Here is a 16,901-nt window from a genome sequence, read left to right as displayed (position 1 = left end):
GCTGTTTGAGTATTAAACAAGGTAACAACTGTAAAGCGCTTAGCATAGAGCTTGGCACACAGTGAACATTAATAACTAGGATGATGATGATTAAGTTTCACCTGTTATTATCTCTGCATCTCTGTTTTCTTGGTTGTAAAGTGGAGATAATCATGCCTAATGAACTTGCTTTATAGGGTTCTATGAGGTCTACAAGACATGATGAATGTGAAAGCAGGTTGTAAACCTGGGAAGCCCCTTATTAAGTCCAAAAATGACTCCTCAGTTCCACAGCCTAGCTGGGGGGGGTGTCTGAATTTTTTTTTTTCTTTTTCCGGTCACACTGGCAGCATGTGTAATTTCCCAGGCCAAGGATCAAACCTGTGCTACAGGAGTACCACAAGCCATTGCAGTGACAAGGATGGAACTTTAACCCGCCGTGCCACTGGGGACTCCTATGGGAGTCTGATTTTAAACAGCCTTTACAAATTCAGAATTGGGAAGGGGGTGTCTCTAACTCCATCACTGAACGAGGCGAGAACCAGCTTCAGCATTCTTTTCCTGGGTAAACTCTGACTTCAGCTCTATTTTATCATCTCTGCGACCAGCTGAGAACACCCAGTTCGCAAGCCAAGAATTGAGGGTCAAATGAGACTCTGACTATAGCATGCCTGGCACAGAGTCTGCCTGACTCAGGGCTATGGAAGGGACCTTGCTGCCCACACCAGCATCAGCCAGGCCTAGGACAGCAGTTCATGTAGAAACCACAAGGGGGAGCCCAAGGCTTCCATTTAGGAAATGGTTTCCCCCTCCCCAACTCCCCCACCCTGGCCTCCTCCACCTGCCTAACAACCCTGGCCATTGGTTGGTTCCCTCACAAGCTGCTCTCCCAGGGCTAAAAGAAAGCCCTTAGGAGAGTGATGGTTGTCCACCCTGAGGCTTCTCAGAGGCATTGCTCTGGTTGGTAATATGCGGAGAAACAGCCAGACACCACATGTATGTAAATTTCTAAACTGTACCTGCTGAGTGGCCTTGTGTTATTCCTTTAACCGCCTTGGGCCTAGTTCCCTGCCCTGAAAAGGGGCTGGTGCCTGCGGGAAAGCTTTGTAAACCATGGCCTGAGCTGCACATGCCGTCATAGCCATCCTCCTCATTGTTCCCAATCAGTGGGCTCAACCATATGGGATTCCCTAACATAGGAAACAAGGACAGACTCCCCTGTTGGCTGCCTGACCATGAAGTTCCCATCTGACATCAGAGATGCTCAGAGAGGGCAACTCTGCAACAACGAAATGGCTAACCACCCCTGCCACGAAGCGCCATCTGACATGCTTTACATGTGTCATTGCTAACCCTCACAGCAACCTTGCCACATGGATTACTAGCCTGATCGCAGACACTTGGAACAATCCACCACCCAACATTTCAGAAGGGCTTAATTTAAGCTTGCTTCTGGGAGCCACTCAATTCTATAGCAGTGCAACAGCAGAGGCCTTATTCCTAGATAAATTAGTCTCCTGGCATACGGTAGCAATGCTCTTTTTCAATATGTGATTCATTTTCTCAATTTTTCTTGTTGAGTGTGACTCCAGGATGAATGTAGTTTCCAACCCACATGCAATGCTTTAGATCCCTGCTGGGTTATCCTGGGGACAGGAGCAGGCTCACCATCACTTTGAAGGGCTTTGAAGGGGGTAGGCAATCCAACTCAGGGAATAATTTCTTAAGGAGGGCTTTAACTACTTTAGAGGATTTTTCTGTCCAGGTGGAATACACATCCACCCATCCAGAAGAAACGTCCACAAACACTAACAAGCATCTGAAGTTTCCTGCAGCTCAAGGCATTTGAGTAAAGTCTATCTGCCAGTCCCAGTGGGGCAGGCTCCTCTATATTGAATTTCCCTGGGGGTGGGGGAATCCAGCAGTAGTCTTGGATTATTTTTAGCACAAATTCTAGCCTGGCCAAGAAGATAGCCTGACACTGAGGCCAGGGGAAGACTGAGAAAGGAAACTGGGCAGTGGACTTCCTCAAATGCCAGCAGGTCACCCAGCTTGGGGCACTGCTGTCCCACTCACAGCTGGTCCTGGCTGGAGAGTCTGTGTTGGGGATGAGGAGCGGTATGTGGGGGCGGGGGGACGGGGAGCTTGCAGTTCAGTCCTCCCCTTAGGACCACAGTGACTAGAGCCAGGGTTGTGCTGGGCACAGGTGGTGAGAAGGGCAGTGAGGAGCCAGGGAAGGCCTGGGGGGGGTGTCATCAACCACTCAATAAACACATGTACTGAGGGCCTACCTATTCCAGACACTGGCTAGGCCCTGGGAAGGGGTGACCAGGAGGAGTCTTGGCCTTGAATGTGACTCGGGCAGGTAAGGAAGTGGTAGGAAAGCAGTGTGGCCATGGTGGTTGAGATTCTAGTTCCAGTCAGAGAACCATTTGGCCAGGGTTGGGGGAAGGATCACAGCCTGGAAATCAGGACCCAACTGGGTGGCACATCCCACTGGAGCAGCCTGGACCACTGCCCATCAGATACACAACATGGGCTTAACTGCAGGGTACAGGGAACCACAAAGAGCCTTAAAGGAGGGAGTTGAGGGGAAACATGCTATTGAGTGCCCACCAGGTGCCAGGCACTCTGTAGGTGCTTTCTGTGCCAATGCCTCTCAAACTCAATATGTTGACCATCTCCTAAGAACGTCATTAAAATGCAGTCTCTATATTCCCTATCTTGTAATAACCTATAGAGGAAAATAATCTGAAAAAGAATACATATATGCATAACTGAATCACTTTGCTGTATACCTGAAACACTATAAATCAACTATACTTCAATAAATAAAATTTTTTGTTTTTATAAAACAATATAGGCATACCTTAGAAATATCGTGGGTTTGGTCCCAGACCACCGCAATAAAGCAGATGTCATAATAAAGCGAGTCACATGGGAAAAAAAAATAAAGATACATAGAGGTGAATTTTCTTTATCATGAATAAAATCTATAAGGCATCGAAAAGGAAAAAAAAAAAAGCAGAGTCTTACTTCAAGAGGCCTAGGGCAGGGTCTGACGTGCTACATTTCTGATAAGTTCCCAGCTGGGACCACACTCTGAAGAGAAAATCTGTAGCTCAGCAAACCTGCACCCCAGTGAGTATTATGGGCTCCCTTTTACTGGCAGGAAAACTGAGGCTCAGTTCCTGGGCTTTCTTGAAGCATATCATTAAGGAGAGCTGCACTGTTCCCTGCCCTCCACTCACATTGGGGTAGGGGTAGATAACACAGCCCCCAAGCTATCACTCCCTCCAAACCCCTCCTGGTCTGTCCCCAGGCTTGTGTGTGCCCCTAGGCTCCCAGGTTTGTGAATTCAGACCCTCCTGTCTCAGCTGGCCTCTAGCCTGGAGCTTCTGAACTTGCGTGGGCAGCATCTAAACATAGTCTACCTCACAGGAAACCAGACACTATTGGCTAACTTTGCAAATAAGGAGGGAGGGAAAGGGAAATACTCTCTGGTAGAGTCTTCGCAGGACAGGGTGGCGGATTGGCACATCCAGAAGTTCCCTCCCCAGGTCCAGCCCAGGTAAGAGAAGAGGATGTGGTTAGCACCTGAGGGTGCCCTGTGGGTGCCAGGTGGGGGAGGCACTTTGGTCAGAGGTCAAAGTGGGTTAAAGAGGCTGGTTTGCTTCACATCCTAACAAGCGATACCATTTTCCTGAGGATACTGCAACCTAAATGTCCAAGGGGCTTGGGAGAAGTGGGGAGAGGACAGTGGGTAATTAGATCATTTATGATCTGCTCAATGTGATGCAATATGATTAAAAGCATTAGTAATTACATTTCAGGGACATGGAGAAATGCTCATTTTAAAAAAGCATCACTTAAAATTGTATCAGGGAGTTCCCATCCTGGCTCAGCAGAAATGAATCTGCCTAGTATCCAAGAGGACGCAGGTTCAAGCCCTGGCCTCGCTCAGTGGGTTAAGAATATGGTATTGCCATGAACTGTGGTGTAGGTTACAGACTCCACTTGGATCTGGCATTGCTGTGGCTGTGGCACAGGCAGGTGGATACATTCTGATTCAGCCCTAACCTGGGAACTTCCATACGCCATGGATGCAGCCCTAAAAAAGACAAAATAAAATAAAATTGTATCAGATTTCCCTGGTGGCTCAGAGGTTTAAGGATCCAGCGTTGTCACTGTAGTGGCTCAGGTTGCACTATGGCATGGGTTCAGTCCCTGGCCTGGGAACTTCCACATGCCACAGGTATAGACAAAATAATAATAATAACAATAATAATAAAAAAATAAAATTGCATCTGCCCATGATTACATGTAGGATGAATAAACAAGGTCCTACTGTATAGCACAGGGAACTATATTCAATATTGTATAATAAACCATCAGGGAAAGTAATATGAAAAAGAATATACATTAAAAAACTAAATCATGGAGTTCCCGTCATGTCACAGTGGTTAACGAACCCGACTAGGAACCATGAGGTTGCGGGTTCAGTCCTTGCCCTTGCTCAGTGGGTTAAGGATCCGGCATTGCCGTGAGCTGTGGTGTAGGTTGCAGACGCGGCTTGGATCCCGCGTTGCTGTGGCTCTGGCGTAGGCTGATGGCTACAGCTCCGATTCGACCCCTAGCCTGGGAACCTCCATATGCCGCGGGAGCGCCCAAGAAATAGCAAAAAGACAAAAAAAAAAAAAAAAAAAAAAAAAAAAAAAAAAAGCTAAATCACTTTGCTATTCAGCAGAAATCAACACATTGTAAATCTGGTATAAAATAAAATAAATTTTTTTAGAAAGGTAAAATCACATCTGGATGATACTGAGGAATTATTAACTTTTTAAGGTGAGAAATAACATTGAAGTTATTTTTAAATAATTTTATTTTTGTCTTTCTTATTGTTTTAGAGATTCACACTTAGTTAAGTTTATGGGTAAAATGTCATGACATCTGGATTTATTTTAAATAATCCAGTAGGGCATAAAGTGAGGAATAGATAAAATACTGATCATGAGTTGCGAATTATGGAAGCTGGGTGGTGAGTGCGTCGGGGTCCTCTCTGCTTTTTTATGTTCAGGAATTGTATAATAAAATGCTTTTAAAATAGTATTTTCATTTTAGATATAAATATACTCTATATTAATATTAAAAATATGCATAAAGATAGGATGAGAAAGCTAAAAGCTAGCTGTGGTTAGCTCTGGGAAGCCGGATTGTAGATAGTTTTGTGTTTTATCTTTCCTTTCCACGTCATGCTTTTTTGTGCCATCTGCATTTTATATTTCATTTTTTTGTCTGCACCCAGCACATGGAGTTCCTGAGCCAGGGATGGATCAAATACGAGCTGCAGCTACAACTTACGCTGTAGCTGCAGCAATGCCAGATCCTTGACCCACTGAGGGGATAGAACCCACACCTTAGCAGCAACTCAAACCATTGCAGAGACAACGCCAGATTCTTAACCCACTGTAGTACCACAGTGTGAACTGCCCCATCTATATTTTTGTGAGCATCTATTGCATTTATAATGAAAACTATTTTCAAAACAAACTGCTGACACAACTCTGATGTTCCATATTGATGTATGCTGTTGGGACACTCGGGCTCAGAAGGTCTGTGTCATTGGAAAACACAATCATCAGAAAGAAAGTATGAGCAGACACACATGTGGATGCAAAACGGGAGGAAAGACATCTGGCGCCACAGCTGGCTGGGGCCTGTCACTTCTCACTGCGTGACCCACATCAGGTCACTGCCCCGGGGCACCGCAGTCTCTGCTCTGTGAGTTCACAGCCCAGTCCAGAGGAAGGCCAGGGAGTTTGAGGATTTCTCTCCTCCTGCCCTCCCTCTGCAAAAAAGGCTTTTTCTTTTTCAAATAGTTGAAATAGAAAACTTGAGGAAGAAAAAACTTGAACCCAAAGAAAAGAAGACTGGACTGTGTGAAAAGCAGGCATGAAAACTTCCCCATTTTCTTGGGAAACTCCAGGGACACTTAGGCTTGGCGGGGAGGTGGAGGTGATGGATTCACATCCTTCACCTTCCTCTTTGCTTGGGCTTTGTTTTCACAAAGGGATGCGGGATAGGAAACAGTCCCAGCCTAAAATCAATTCGACCCCTCTTAGCCCTCAGACTGACCTGGCTCTCACCCAGGCCCTTGGCTTCAAAGGAAGCACCACTGTGTGTGAGTGTGTACTAGCCACCGTCTAGCCCTGCTCCACACCTGTCACTCTCACCACCTCACAGGTAGGCGGGGGAAAGAGCTTGGCTCTGGAATGAAGGCCAAGCTCTGCACTTGACCTTGCTAAGCCTTAGGTTCTGCTTTTAAAATGAAACCAGCCATGAGTTGATAACAGTCGAAGCCGAGTGATGGATACAGGCTGGGTTTCTGTGAGGATGAAGGGTGCGGCATATAAAGTTCCAGGCTCACTGCCTGGCCCATATTTGGTGCTCGAGAAACAATGTATGTTGTCATTATAGGAAACTGAGGTTCAGAAAGTTTGTGTACCTTCAGATCACTGACTACTTTTGCGTGAGGCTGTGAGAGGCAGAAGAGGACGGGACATGCCAGAGCTAAGTCAGTCTCAGGACAAACTTCCATTCCCTGCCATACCTCCCCCACCCCCACTCCCAGGAGGCACCCTATCCCCAGCCTGCCTGGGCTGCAAAAAACCCAGCAATATCAGGTGTGGTCCCAAACCAGAGACCTTGGCCTCAAAGAACCTCTTTCCAGGGATCAGGGACACGACTTACCCACCCCCCCCAAGCCCAACCACTGACCTGGAACTGAGTCCTCAGCTACCCGTATTTAATGAGGCTCAGACCTTCCCCCTTGAAGAGGATCAGAGCCAGCACCTGCAGGTCAGGCTGGACAGGGAGGGCTGCTTTGCTATTCCAGGATGGGTCATAGCTGTGAGGCCCTGGGCCAAGGGTGGACAGGCCAGGTCTTTTCCAGTTTTTCCGAGCACAGGCTCTGATTCCTGGCAGTACAGTTCAGGGGGGTTCTGACCCTGGAAGACCTCCCTACAAAGATAGCAGAGAAAGAAAACACTTTTCTTGCTGAATATGCTTTAAATAGGCACCACAGGCAATCTTCCAAGAGGGAGTAAAGAGCCAAAAAAATTTCAGAATGGCCAGAAACACCCCTTAACACACGTTCTCAAGATAAACAATAACTAGCCCTCAAGTGAGAGAACTTCAAACGTTAAGTTTACCTGGTCACTGGGGTCACCATCTGTATCAGCCGGTTGGCTTCATCCAGAAGAGAAACTTCTCATCTCTTTATGATCAGAGGGAATGGTGCAACTTGGAGCCAGGTTCCCACCCAAGTCAGCCTCCTGCTCTCCCACTGGGACCAGGAGCCTGGGCACCTCGATGTTTGCATTTTGGAGAGATGGCTGCTAGGCCAGAAAGCTGACAGAGGAATGGATCACATTTTCAAATGGATATATATCCGCATTTCAAAGAGGGGAGGAGGAGGCCAGGGGACTCCTGTCCTTTATTTTCGAAAGGGAGAATTAAATCTCTTATTTTTCACTTTTACTTGTCCTTACACCAGTGTATGATAAAGATAATAAATAGTTATTAGTTTAATCAATAATTAATAAACCATCTCCTCAATTCAATTATTAAAAAAGAAAAGTTACAGAGCAGTTCCTTTCTAAATTCACAGTACTTTGACAGAAATAAATAAATGCGGAGTTCCCGTCGTGGCTCAGTGGTTAACGAATCCGACTAGGAACCATGAGGCTGCGGGTTCGATCCCTGGCCTTGCTCAGTGGGTTGGGGATCTGGCGTTGCTGTGAGCTGTGGTGTAGGTCGCAGAGCAGCTCGGATCCTGAGTTGCTGTGGCTCTGGCATAGGCTGGCGGCTACAGCTCCGATTGGATCCTTGGCCTGGGAACCTCCATATGCTGTGGGAGTGGCCCTAGAAAAGGCAAAAAGACAAAAAAAAAAAAAAGAAAAAAAGAAATAAAGAAATGCGATAAAGTGCCATGAGGAGGGAAGCAGAGGGAGGCACGTCAAACCAGGAACAAGTGCAGGTTCTGTGATGGGGCAGCTCGTGCATAAGCAGAAGGACCTCACCCCACGTATGGTTTTTCTCCTGTTGCTGGTCTTGGCTTGGGGTGTGCATTTGGCCTGTATAAAATACCAGTAGGTAGATCATGCTGTGTTGTTTTAGGGGAACTCTCTCTCCCTGTGCTTCATTTATTTGTGTGGGGGAGGGATGCAAACTGCAAAATGTGCCCCAGGAGCTCCTCAGAGTGGAATGCAAGCCTCCTCCATCTGTTCCTCTGCTCCTTTCTCAACCTTCTCTCTCTCTGCATCCTAAGAGGGGTCTTGTGGAAAAACAGCTGTCATTGCAAATGGGAAAACCATCAGGTCCTTTAAAATTCATGGCCCAAGTAGCCAGGGTGTGGGCTTGGAGCCAGACTGAGAACCCTCCTACCTAGCCAAAGTGAATTCCAGACTTGTCAGGACTGATCCAGGGCTCTGTCTCCAAAGAGAACCTCATCTGAGTGCTGGCCACCTGTGGGCCCAGAAGCTTCACAGGCTTCTAGGCAGCCAGTCTGTGGACATCAGGCCACATGTACCCTGTCCCAGGACTTATATTCCTCCTGTTCAGTCTTTGTTGGTAAATTGAGCAACCAGGGCTAGCCAGGCCTTTAGAGATGGTCCAGTCCAGGGCTTTCATTGCAAACATCAAGAAACTGATCCTATAAATTGAAAGAAAAGAAAAGAAACTGAGGCAGGGAGTTCCCGTTGTGGCTCAGCAGGTTATGAACCCAATTCATATCCATGAGGATGCAGGTTTGATCCCTGGCCTCCTCAGTGGGTTAAGGATCTGGTGTTGCCATGAGCTGTGGTGTAGGTCGCAGACATAGCTCAGATCTGGTGTTGCTGCGTGTAGGCCAGCAGCTGCAACTCTGATTTGACCCCTAGGCCTGGGAACTTCCATGTGCCAAAGGTGCAGCCCTCAAAAGACAAAAAAGAAAAAGAAGAAAGAAAAAGAAACTGAGGCAGAGCTGAGAGTGAGCTGCCCAGGCTCTGCCAGCCATCCTCGGGTTGTATGCACCCCTACAGGGCTCTGAATAGCATCACTGTGTATTTGAAGATGGCAAATAAGCCTTCATTCAGCCTTTTTTTCTCCAGAGAAAAAGAGCCCACTTTCTTCACCATCATGGATGAGAGCTAGATTCTGGGGGTGGAGCAGTGAGGACCAGACTAGTGGTGGCTGGAAAGGCCAAAAAAAAAAAAAAAAAAAAAAAAAAAATCCACTCCCCGTCCATTTCCTACCCACACTTTCACTGAGTGTCAGCCTACTGAGTCCTAGAAGGAGAAACTCAAGAAGTGTTCAGAGTCACATCATGAATCTTATCCTTTGCAGAGGGAGTCACCTCTGTTACTTTTTGGTTCTCGTTCTAGAGATGTGGGCTGCCATAGGCTGCAGAATTCCTCTCCAAGAGGAAAAGCAAGGTGCAGGGCAGGGAGCCTGGCTTTGAGGAAGATGCATCTGGATTGAAATCCTGGCTCTGTAGCTGCCTTGGATAAGTTACCCAAATCTCTCTGACCCGCTGTTGGTTATATTCAAGGGGGCATAGTCACTTTCCATATGAGGATGTGGTAAGAATTGAATGGGGTCTTATGTCTGGAGCATGACACTTAGCTGGTACCAGGAATGGCAGCTCTTCTCCTAAACTGGGGCTTTCGGAGGATAACCTCAGGTTCTAGAACAGCAGGAGCACAATGGCACCCCCATGGGGAAAACCAGGACTCAAGCAATTCCCAAGTTTCATTTAGTCCAAAGGAAAAAAAAAAATAAGCCACACACTTTTCTTGGCATTAGACTGAACCTCCAACCTGTCTGTACTTGGGACAGAAAAAGCCATAAAAAGAGAGTAAGGAAGGTAAGGAAACAAGCAAATAAGAGAAGATCCACTGGATCTAGAAAACAACAAGCAGGTCGTGAAGCCAAAAGAGACGGGGAGCAGCACGAAAAGAGGTTGGGGAGAAGAAAGTGGATGGGGGCCACCTGATGAGAGGGGAAGTGTAGAAAAGGGAAGCTGATTGGAAACAGTGGGTAATGATGACCAAAAAAAAAAAAAGTTAAAGAAGTGCATGGGGCTGAGAAAAGGAAGTGGCCAGAGGAAGCAGAACAGGATCAACAGTGGAACTGACTGGGTGGTTTTTTGTTTTTAGAGCAGGTTCTACAAAATTCATTTCAACTTGGGTATGGAACATATGTGCGCTGAAAACTCAGCCTCTAACTTCAGCCCAGACTCTTCCAGCTCAGCATCACTTAGTAAAACAGTGACTTAACAGAGGGTGAGGGGGCCTGAGGACGGCTGGGGATGGGTGTGCAGGGCAGCCTCAGTGTCATGGGACCTGTGTTAGCGCTTGCCCTGGTACCCACCCCTGTGTCTCTAGGATGAATTCCTAATAAGCAATTGAATTTTTTTTTTTTTCATTTTAGGGCCATACCTGTGGCACATGGAAGTTCCCAGGCTAGGGGTTGAATAGGAGCAACAGCCACTGGCCTACACCATAGCCACAGCAACGTGGGATCCGAGCCACGTCTGCAACCTACACCACAGCTCACAGCAACGCCAGATCCTTAACCCACTGAGCAAGGCCAGGGATTGAACTAACACCCTCATGGATCCTAGTCAGGTTCATTAACCACTGAGCCACAACGGGAACTCCTAAATTTTATTTCATTCTTATACTCTCACTGTACCAGTGAGGTTGTTTTTCAAAGAGGGAAAGTGCTTGCTTTTATTGCTTGTTATCCCCATTCTGGACTCTGCTTTGATATTTAATGTGTCCTTTTTTATTCTCCCTGCCAGATCTGGCCTTGTGTCTTGTTCACTTTGGGGAAGGAGGAGGGGGAGGGATGATCACGGACTTGACATTGGCCCTGTTCCCCTAACCTCCAGCTGTGTGACTACCCAGGTGCTAAACTTTGCTGGGCTCCCCACGTGCACACTATGTGCTAATGGGAATGAGCTCATTGAAAGCTTCATCCATCCCATCCCCTCCTGTCTAGCACAGCACGGACTTGCTCATAGCAGGGACCACAATATGCCAGTACAGAACCCTGTGCAAATGCTCAGGAAAGGGGCCCTGGAGACACGGGGACACTTCTGGGGTCTCTGCTGGGAATGTCAAGCCACCAGGGAGTCAGCATGAAATGCCGAGCGTTGATGAGCCCTCACTTGTCCCTCTGGATGGCAGGTGGTGGCCCCAAGCTAGACTGGTACCCTGGGACCAGTCACTTCCTCTCAGTAAGGAATAAGACCAAAAGTCAGCAAAAATTATCCTTCCTGGGGCGTTCCCTGAAATCACACCCCTTGCATTCTGTCCTCACTGAAGACTTTGTTGATGTGAACTTTTACCCCTTGTGATGACAAGCCCTTTCGTGGCCAAGACTATGTCTGGCCATGCTGAACCAAGTGCCAGTGGGGACTTCAGACCTGTACACTGAATCGATGTTGAACCCCTCACACCAGCACCAACCATGGCATCTTGGTATAAATTACAGAAATCATTTCCAGGTGTGCACATGGCAGCCCTGAGCCAGGTGCCCAGTAAGACGAGGCATGGGACCAGGGCCCTCCTTGCCACCTGCCACAGTAGTTGTTTATTTCTAATGTCCCAGCCTTCTCCAAGCTCTTGTCCCAGCTTTCCCTGTCCTCTCACCATGAATATCCCTGGAGCCTTCAGCAGGGCAGTGAACTAAATATAGGACTTTCCTTTCAGAATCATGGAGAGGATTAAATAGATAATAACATGGAGTGTTTGGCAATGAGCCTGACAGCTTAATAAAAGCTCAAAATTGGCTTGCTTGCACTTTTTGTCCCCACCTCCCAAAAAAACTGCTAACAAAACATTTTTATTCCCAGGGAAAAAATAAGGCCTTCACAGACCAAATTTCCACAATGCCTAGGGTGGGAGTGAAAGAAAGAGTCCACAAGCAGCCTGCATGATTCCAAAGGTCCAAAGGACTTCTGCTTCCTCCTCTAATGCATTCATTAAGCACCGCTGTATGCAGCACACTGTGCCAAGTGCTCCCCTCAGATCAGCGATGTGGCCAGGCATGAGAATGAATCCCAATCTTACGGATGAGAAATGTCAGGCTCGAAGTTTCCAAGTTCACCCAAGGTCACTGGCCAGAAAGTGGGATCCACTGGCAAATGTGGGATCCAATTTCAGGACAGCCTGAGTCTGCAGCCCATCCACTTCCTGCCCCACCTCTTTGCTCTTCCCCCTCAATTATGAGCCAGCGACATCTGCCCAAAATTTTGTAGGGGTCCCTGTGTGTAAGGCATGGTGCCAAGAGTGGACATCAAACCCATCTTATAAGACTTGGAAAAACCAAGCCAATCCAAAGTGCAAAATTCCTGGACTGCAGGTCTGAACACAGGCCCAAGAGAGATGCAGAAGGATTTTTATTGTCCTTGGCCTCCTCTTGAGGTCCATTTGCCAGCTCCTTTCACTGCAGGGGGTGCAGGTTGGGAGAGGGGGCTAGCCCCAGGATGCCACTTAAGACCACAAGGGCTTGACTGTTTGCACTTCTACGCAGTTGCCCATCTAGGAAGACAGATTTTGGTAATGGCCACCTGCACCAAGCAGTCATTTCCTGCCTCCCTGCATCTCAGCTGAGCCATGTGAAACTGACATTTCTGTCCCTCAAGATGGTTGTGTATCAGCCATTGTATATGGTTCAGCTTAACTATGACTGGTCAAGGTCATAGCCAGAGTTTTCTCTCTGAGAAAAGGGCATTGCATCTGAAAGCAAAGAAAGCATATACGTCTCTGGGGCTGAAAACTGGCCTGAGATGGCCCAGGTCAGAAAGCCATGGACCACTTCCCTGGGGAAGATTTGGGTAAGAGGCAGGGGTGGATCAGGACACCAAGCAGAATCTGGGAATGGAGAAGCAAAGCTCTGGATGGGTGGGCCCTTGCCTTGGCAAAGACACCATCTTGGTACAACCAGCATGAAAAGGATGTCATGGGGTGTGGAAACTCCCTTGGTTAAAGACGCGTGAACTTTGGTTTTAGTTGCGCTGGGGTGGGAGGCAATGACAACCAGGAGATGTGTGCTGAGGTTTCTCAGGGCCTGTCTTGTGGTATCACAAGGAAGAGGAGGGGCTGCAGAGGACCAGGGCCAAAGGGCTTCCCTGCAGCCTCTGGACTAAGGCCTGGCTGTGAGGAGAGGGACAGACAAGTGTCACTTCCCAACCTGAGCAGAAACGTCTTGTGTTTCCATTTTTGTCCAGAAGGAAACAGGAAAAGAATAGTGGGAGAGGCCAGGCCACAGAGAAGTGCAGGGCTGGTAACTATCAGGTTAATTAGCCCCAGGACAAGGGCAGCAGGCTAACTGTGCACAGTCCTCCATCAGCCCTTTCATGACTGCAAAGCCCTCAGTGATGGTGATACCCCCTCTGCACTTGCAGTTGTCAGATGACCACCCATCCTGGTTGGCCTAGAACTGAAAGTCTGACATGTGAGGCTTTCAGTGCTAAAACCAGGCAAGTCCTGGGCAAACCAAGGCAAGGTAGTCACCCTCTCTGACTCTGTGTCTTATCCCTTAAGGAAGAGAAGGACTTAGTTGGTTCTAAGAAAAAGAGGAAAAGAAATGGCTCTTAAAAACAAAGAAGCAGCTCTGGGTGCAGGTGTTCCCAGGGCTCGGCAGTGTCTCAGACCTCTCTCTTCAGATTTGGCTTCATTCAGGAGGAATTAGCATCCAGAGGATGGAGAGGGGAGAGCAAAGGAAGGGGCTCATGAACAGTTGCTTTGGGCAAGTTTGGACTCTAAGTGTGAATTACAGCACCCCTCCCCCCACAACACACACACACACACACACACTTTGGACTCTAAGTGTGAATTACAGCACCCCTCCCCCCACAACACACACACACACAAACACACACACACACCCCACCCTTCTACTCCCTGCCTGTGGTCCTCTTCCCCCATCCACACCCTGGTCAGGGTAGCAAGCTTTTAGGTTGACTTTTGAAAATCAAAGAAAAAAGATCCATCTCAAGTTTCAAAAGGCTTAGATTCAAACACTAAGTGAGCCATTTACTGCATAGTTTCTGGCAGGTCCCTTAAACCTCTCAGAGACAGGTTTCCTCTCTTTCAGAGTTGTCTGTTACAGCCTCTGTCACAGAGACTGTTCTGAGGATTAAACATTGGGAAATGTTTTGGTCAGACACCCAACCAGAAGTTTGTTTCTTCCAGGCTGCCTAAGGAAGCGGCAGAATTCCAACTTTGTTTTTCTGAGAACTAATGCTGTTACTTGTCTTCTTTTCTGATCCAGGCACTCACCATGTCCACCATCTCCCCTGAATCAAGTTTAGAAGACTTTGACTACGATGGGCTTCTAGAAGCCTGTGACATGGGAGACATCGTGGCCCTGGGAACTGTCTTCCTATCCATTCTCTACTGCCTTATTTTTGCCTTTGGCCTCGTGGGCAATCTGCTGGTGGTGTTTGCTCTCACCAATAGCCAGAAGCCCAAGAACATCACTGACATTTACCTGCTGAACCTGGCCTTGTCTGATCTGCTTTTTGTAGTCACCTTGCCCTTCTGGACTCATTATCTGATAAATGAGCAAGGCCTTCACAATGCCTTGTGCAAACTCACCACAGCCTTCTTCTTCATTGGGTTTTTTGGAGGCATATTCTTCATCACCATCATCAGCATTGATAGATACATGGCCATCGTCCTGGCCACTAACTCCATGAACAACCGGACCGTGACGCAAGGTGTCATCATCAGCCTCAGTGTCTGGGCAGCCGCCATCTTGATGTCCGCACCCCAGTTCATGTTCACCAAGCAGAAGGAAAACGAATGTCATGGTGACTACCCTGAGGTCCTGCAGAAAATCTGGCCTGTACTCCGCAATGTGGAAATAAATTTGCTTGGCTTCCTGCTCCCCCTGTTCATTATGAGTTACTGTTACCTCAGAATCATGTGGACACTGCTTTCCTGCAAGAACCACAAGAAAGCTAAAGCCATTAAGCTGATCTTTCTGGTGGTCATTGTGTTTTTCCTCTTCTGGACACCCTACAACATTATGATTTTCTTAGAGACACTCAATCGCTTTGACCTCTTTCCCACCTGTGACATGCAGAAGAATCTGAGGTTGGCCCTCAGTGTGACAGAGACAATTGCATTTACTCACTGCTGCCTCAATCCCCTTATCTACGCATTTGCTGGAGAGAAGTTCAGAAGATACCTTTACCACCTGTATAGGAAATGCCTGGCTATCCTGTGCGGCCACCCTGTCACTCTTTCCTCCTCCCTATCTGAATCACAAAGGAGCAGGCGGGAAAGTATTCTGAGCAGCAATTTTACTCATTACACCAATGATGGAGATGCATCCATCCTTCTCTGAAGGGATCCCCAAAGCCTTGTCCCTGCAGCTAGCCTGCAGTTCTGGACTTTGATCCTGAATAATAAGGACAGATTTTTAAATTTACTACATGCAAGAAACAATGGAACCAATACTCCAAAGCAACCCTAAAGTTTTTTGAGAATTGTGCTCAAAATTTGAATGATAAAGGGTAGGCATGCCTCTTACTGCAAATAGCAGGACGTTTTTGTTTACAAATGACAAAATTTCAACTCAGACTAATTTAACCTGAAAGGAGGCAGTATCATTCACATTGGGCCCAGAAGCATAAAAAGAAAAAACACTAGCCCACACTGAAAAGACATTATTTCCAATCCCAACTCCATCACTTGCCTGCTAGGTAATTTGAGGCCAACAGAGCTTCAGCTTCCTCAGCTGTAGAATGGCGATAGCAGTACCTGTCAGCATCTTTTCCAGCATGAGGAACCAGCCACCAACTCTCACAGGTCTCAGCCCTCTTATATGCTTCCCAGGCTTCAACTTCCCCACAGCTGGCACCATGCTTAATTGGTGCTGTTGAGAGAGCTTGGATGAGGCTCAGACACAGAGGAGGCTGGTTCCTAGGGTGGCCCTCAGTGGACACTCATAGATATACAGATTCATAGCCTTCCCTGACCCAGCCCTCCCAGCCTGCCTGGAACACTTCTTCCCAGTCACCTGCTGGCAACCCTACCTAGAGAGCCCGCATCGTTCATGCCACTGCCAACCTGGAGAGCCAGAGCCCAAAACCAGCTTCCTTTTCTCAGACTTCCAAAACTCAGACTTCCTTTGGGATGGTCTGAATCTCTAACGCTTGAAAAACAATAGAAGTGATGCTGAAGAAAATGTCATCTATAATCTAACCATTCAATATTTTCATGTGCCCATCAGACCTCGTTCAAACCCTCATGCATTTCGAGTTGTGACAGTTTTATAATCTGTTTTTTTTTTCTTAACATTAGGCCACGAACAATTCTCTGTTTCGATATAGTTTTTTGTAATGAACATTTTAGAAGACTCTGCTAGGTTGTGCGCTCATTGAAAGCATCTGACTCACTGCTGTGTTTCTCACTCCTTGGCAGTCAGTATGTTTGTTTAACCAATGAGAGAATGAATAATGTTCCATCAAGATCATGTACTGTAACTCACTCACCATTTCTCTGTTAATAAACATTCACTGTTTCTAATATTTAGCAAATACATATTTTGCAGCATTTTTATCTGTGCGACTTCCTTTCACCTCTTCAGTTACTTCCTTTGGCTAAATTCCCTGCCATGGGGATAGCTGGGCCAAAGGGCACTAGAACTTTTTAGCTTTTGACACACATATGCGAAACTAATATGTTATGAAGCCTTTATTGAGCATATATTACATGTAACACATGAGCTCAGATTCAGAGCTGTTCCAAAGCTGGGTACAGTCACACCTCTGTCCCCAAGGCTTAAGAGGTGCTTAACATTTAATTTTTTTTTTATTTTTTTTTTTTGTCTTTTTGCTACTTCTTTGGGCCGCTCCCACGGCA

General features: G+C 47.1%; 1 protein-coding gene and 1 long non-coding RNA gene across 2 annotated transcripts; one reads left to right on the top strand and one right to left on the bottom strand.

The window, feature by feature from the left end:
• CX3CR1 (C-X3-C motif chemokine receptor 1) lies at window positions 3,399–16,580 on the top strand. Its single transcript, XM_003358374.4, has 2 exons — window positions 3,399–3,550; window positions 14,302–16,580. The coding sequence occupies exon 2, from the start codon at window positions 14,311–14,313 to the stop codon at window positions 15,379–15,381; it is 1,071 nt and encodes a 356-aa protein (XP_003358422.1). The 5' UTR covers window positions 3,399–3,550; window positions 14,302–14,310; the 3' UTR covers window positions 15,382–16,580.
• On the bottom strand, window positions 5,469–8,607 carry LOC110256576. Its single transcript, XR_002338216.1, has 3 exons — window positions 8,425–8,607; window positions 7,191–7,389; window positions 5,469–6,999 (listed from the first exon to the last, which is right to left on the bottom strand). It is a non-coding gene; the product is annotated as an uncharacterized LOC110256576 (long non-coding RNA).

This window comes from Sus scrofa, chromosome 13, assembly GCF_000003025.6.
Source record: "Sus scrofa isolate TJ Tabasco breed Duroc chromosome 13, Sscrofa11.1, whole genome shotgun sequence".
NCBI classification, from domain to species: domain Eukaryota; kingdom Metazoa; phylum Chordata; class Mammalia; order Artiodactyla; family Suidae; genus Sus; species Sus scrofa.
Note: the sequence above shows the minus strand (reverse complement) of the source record. Positions and strands in the feature narration are given on the sequence as shown.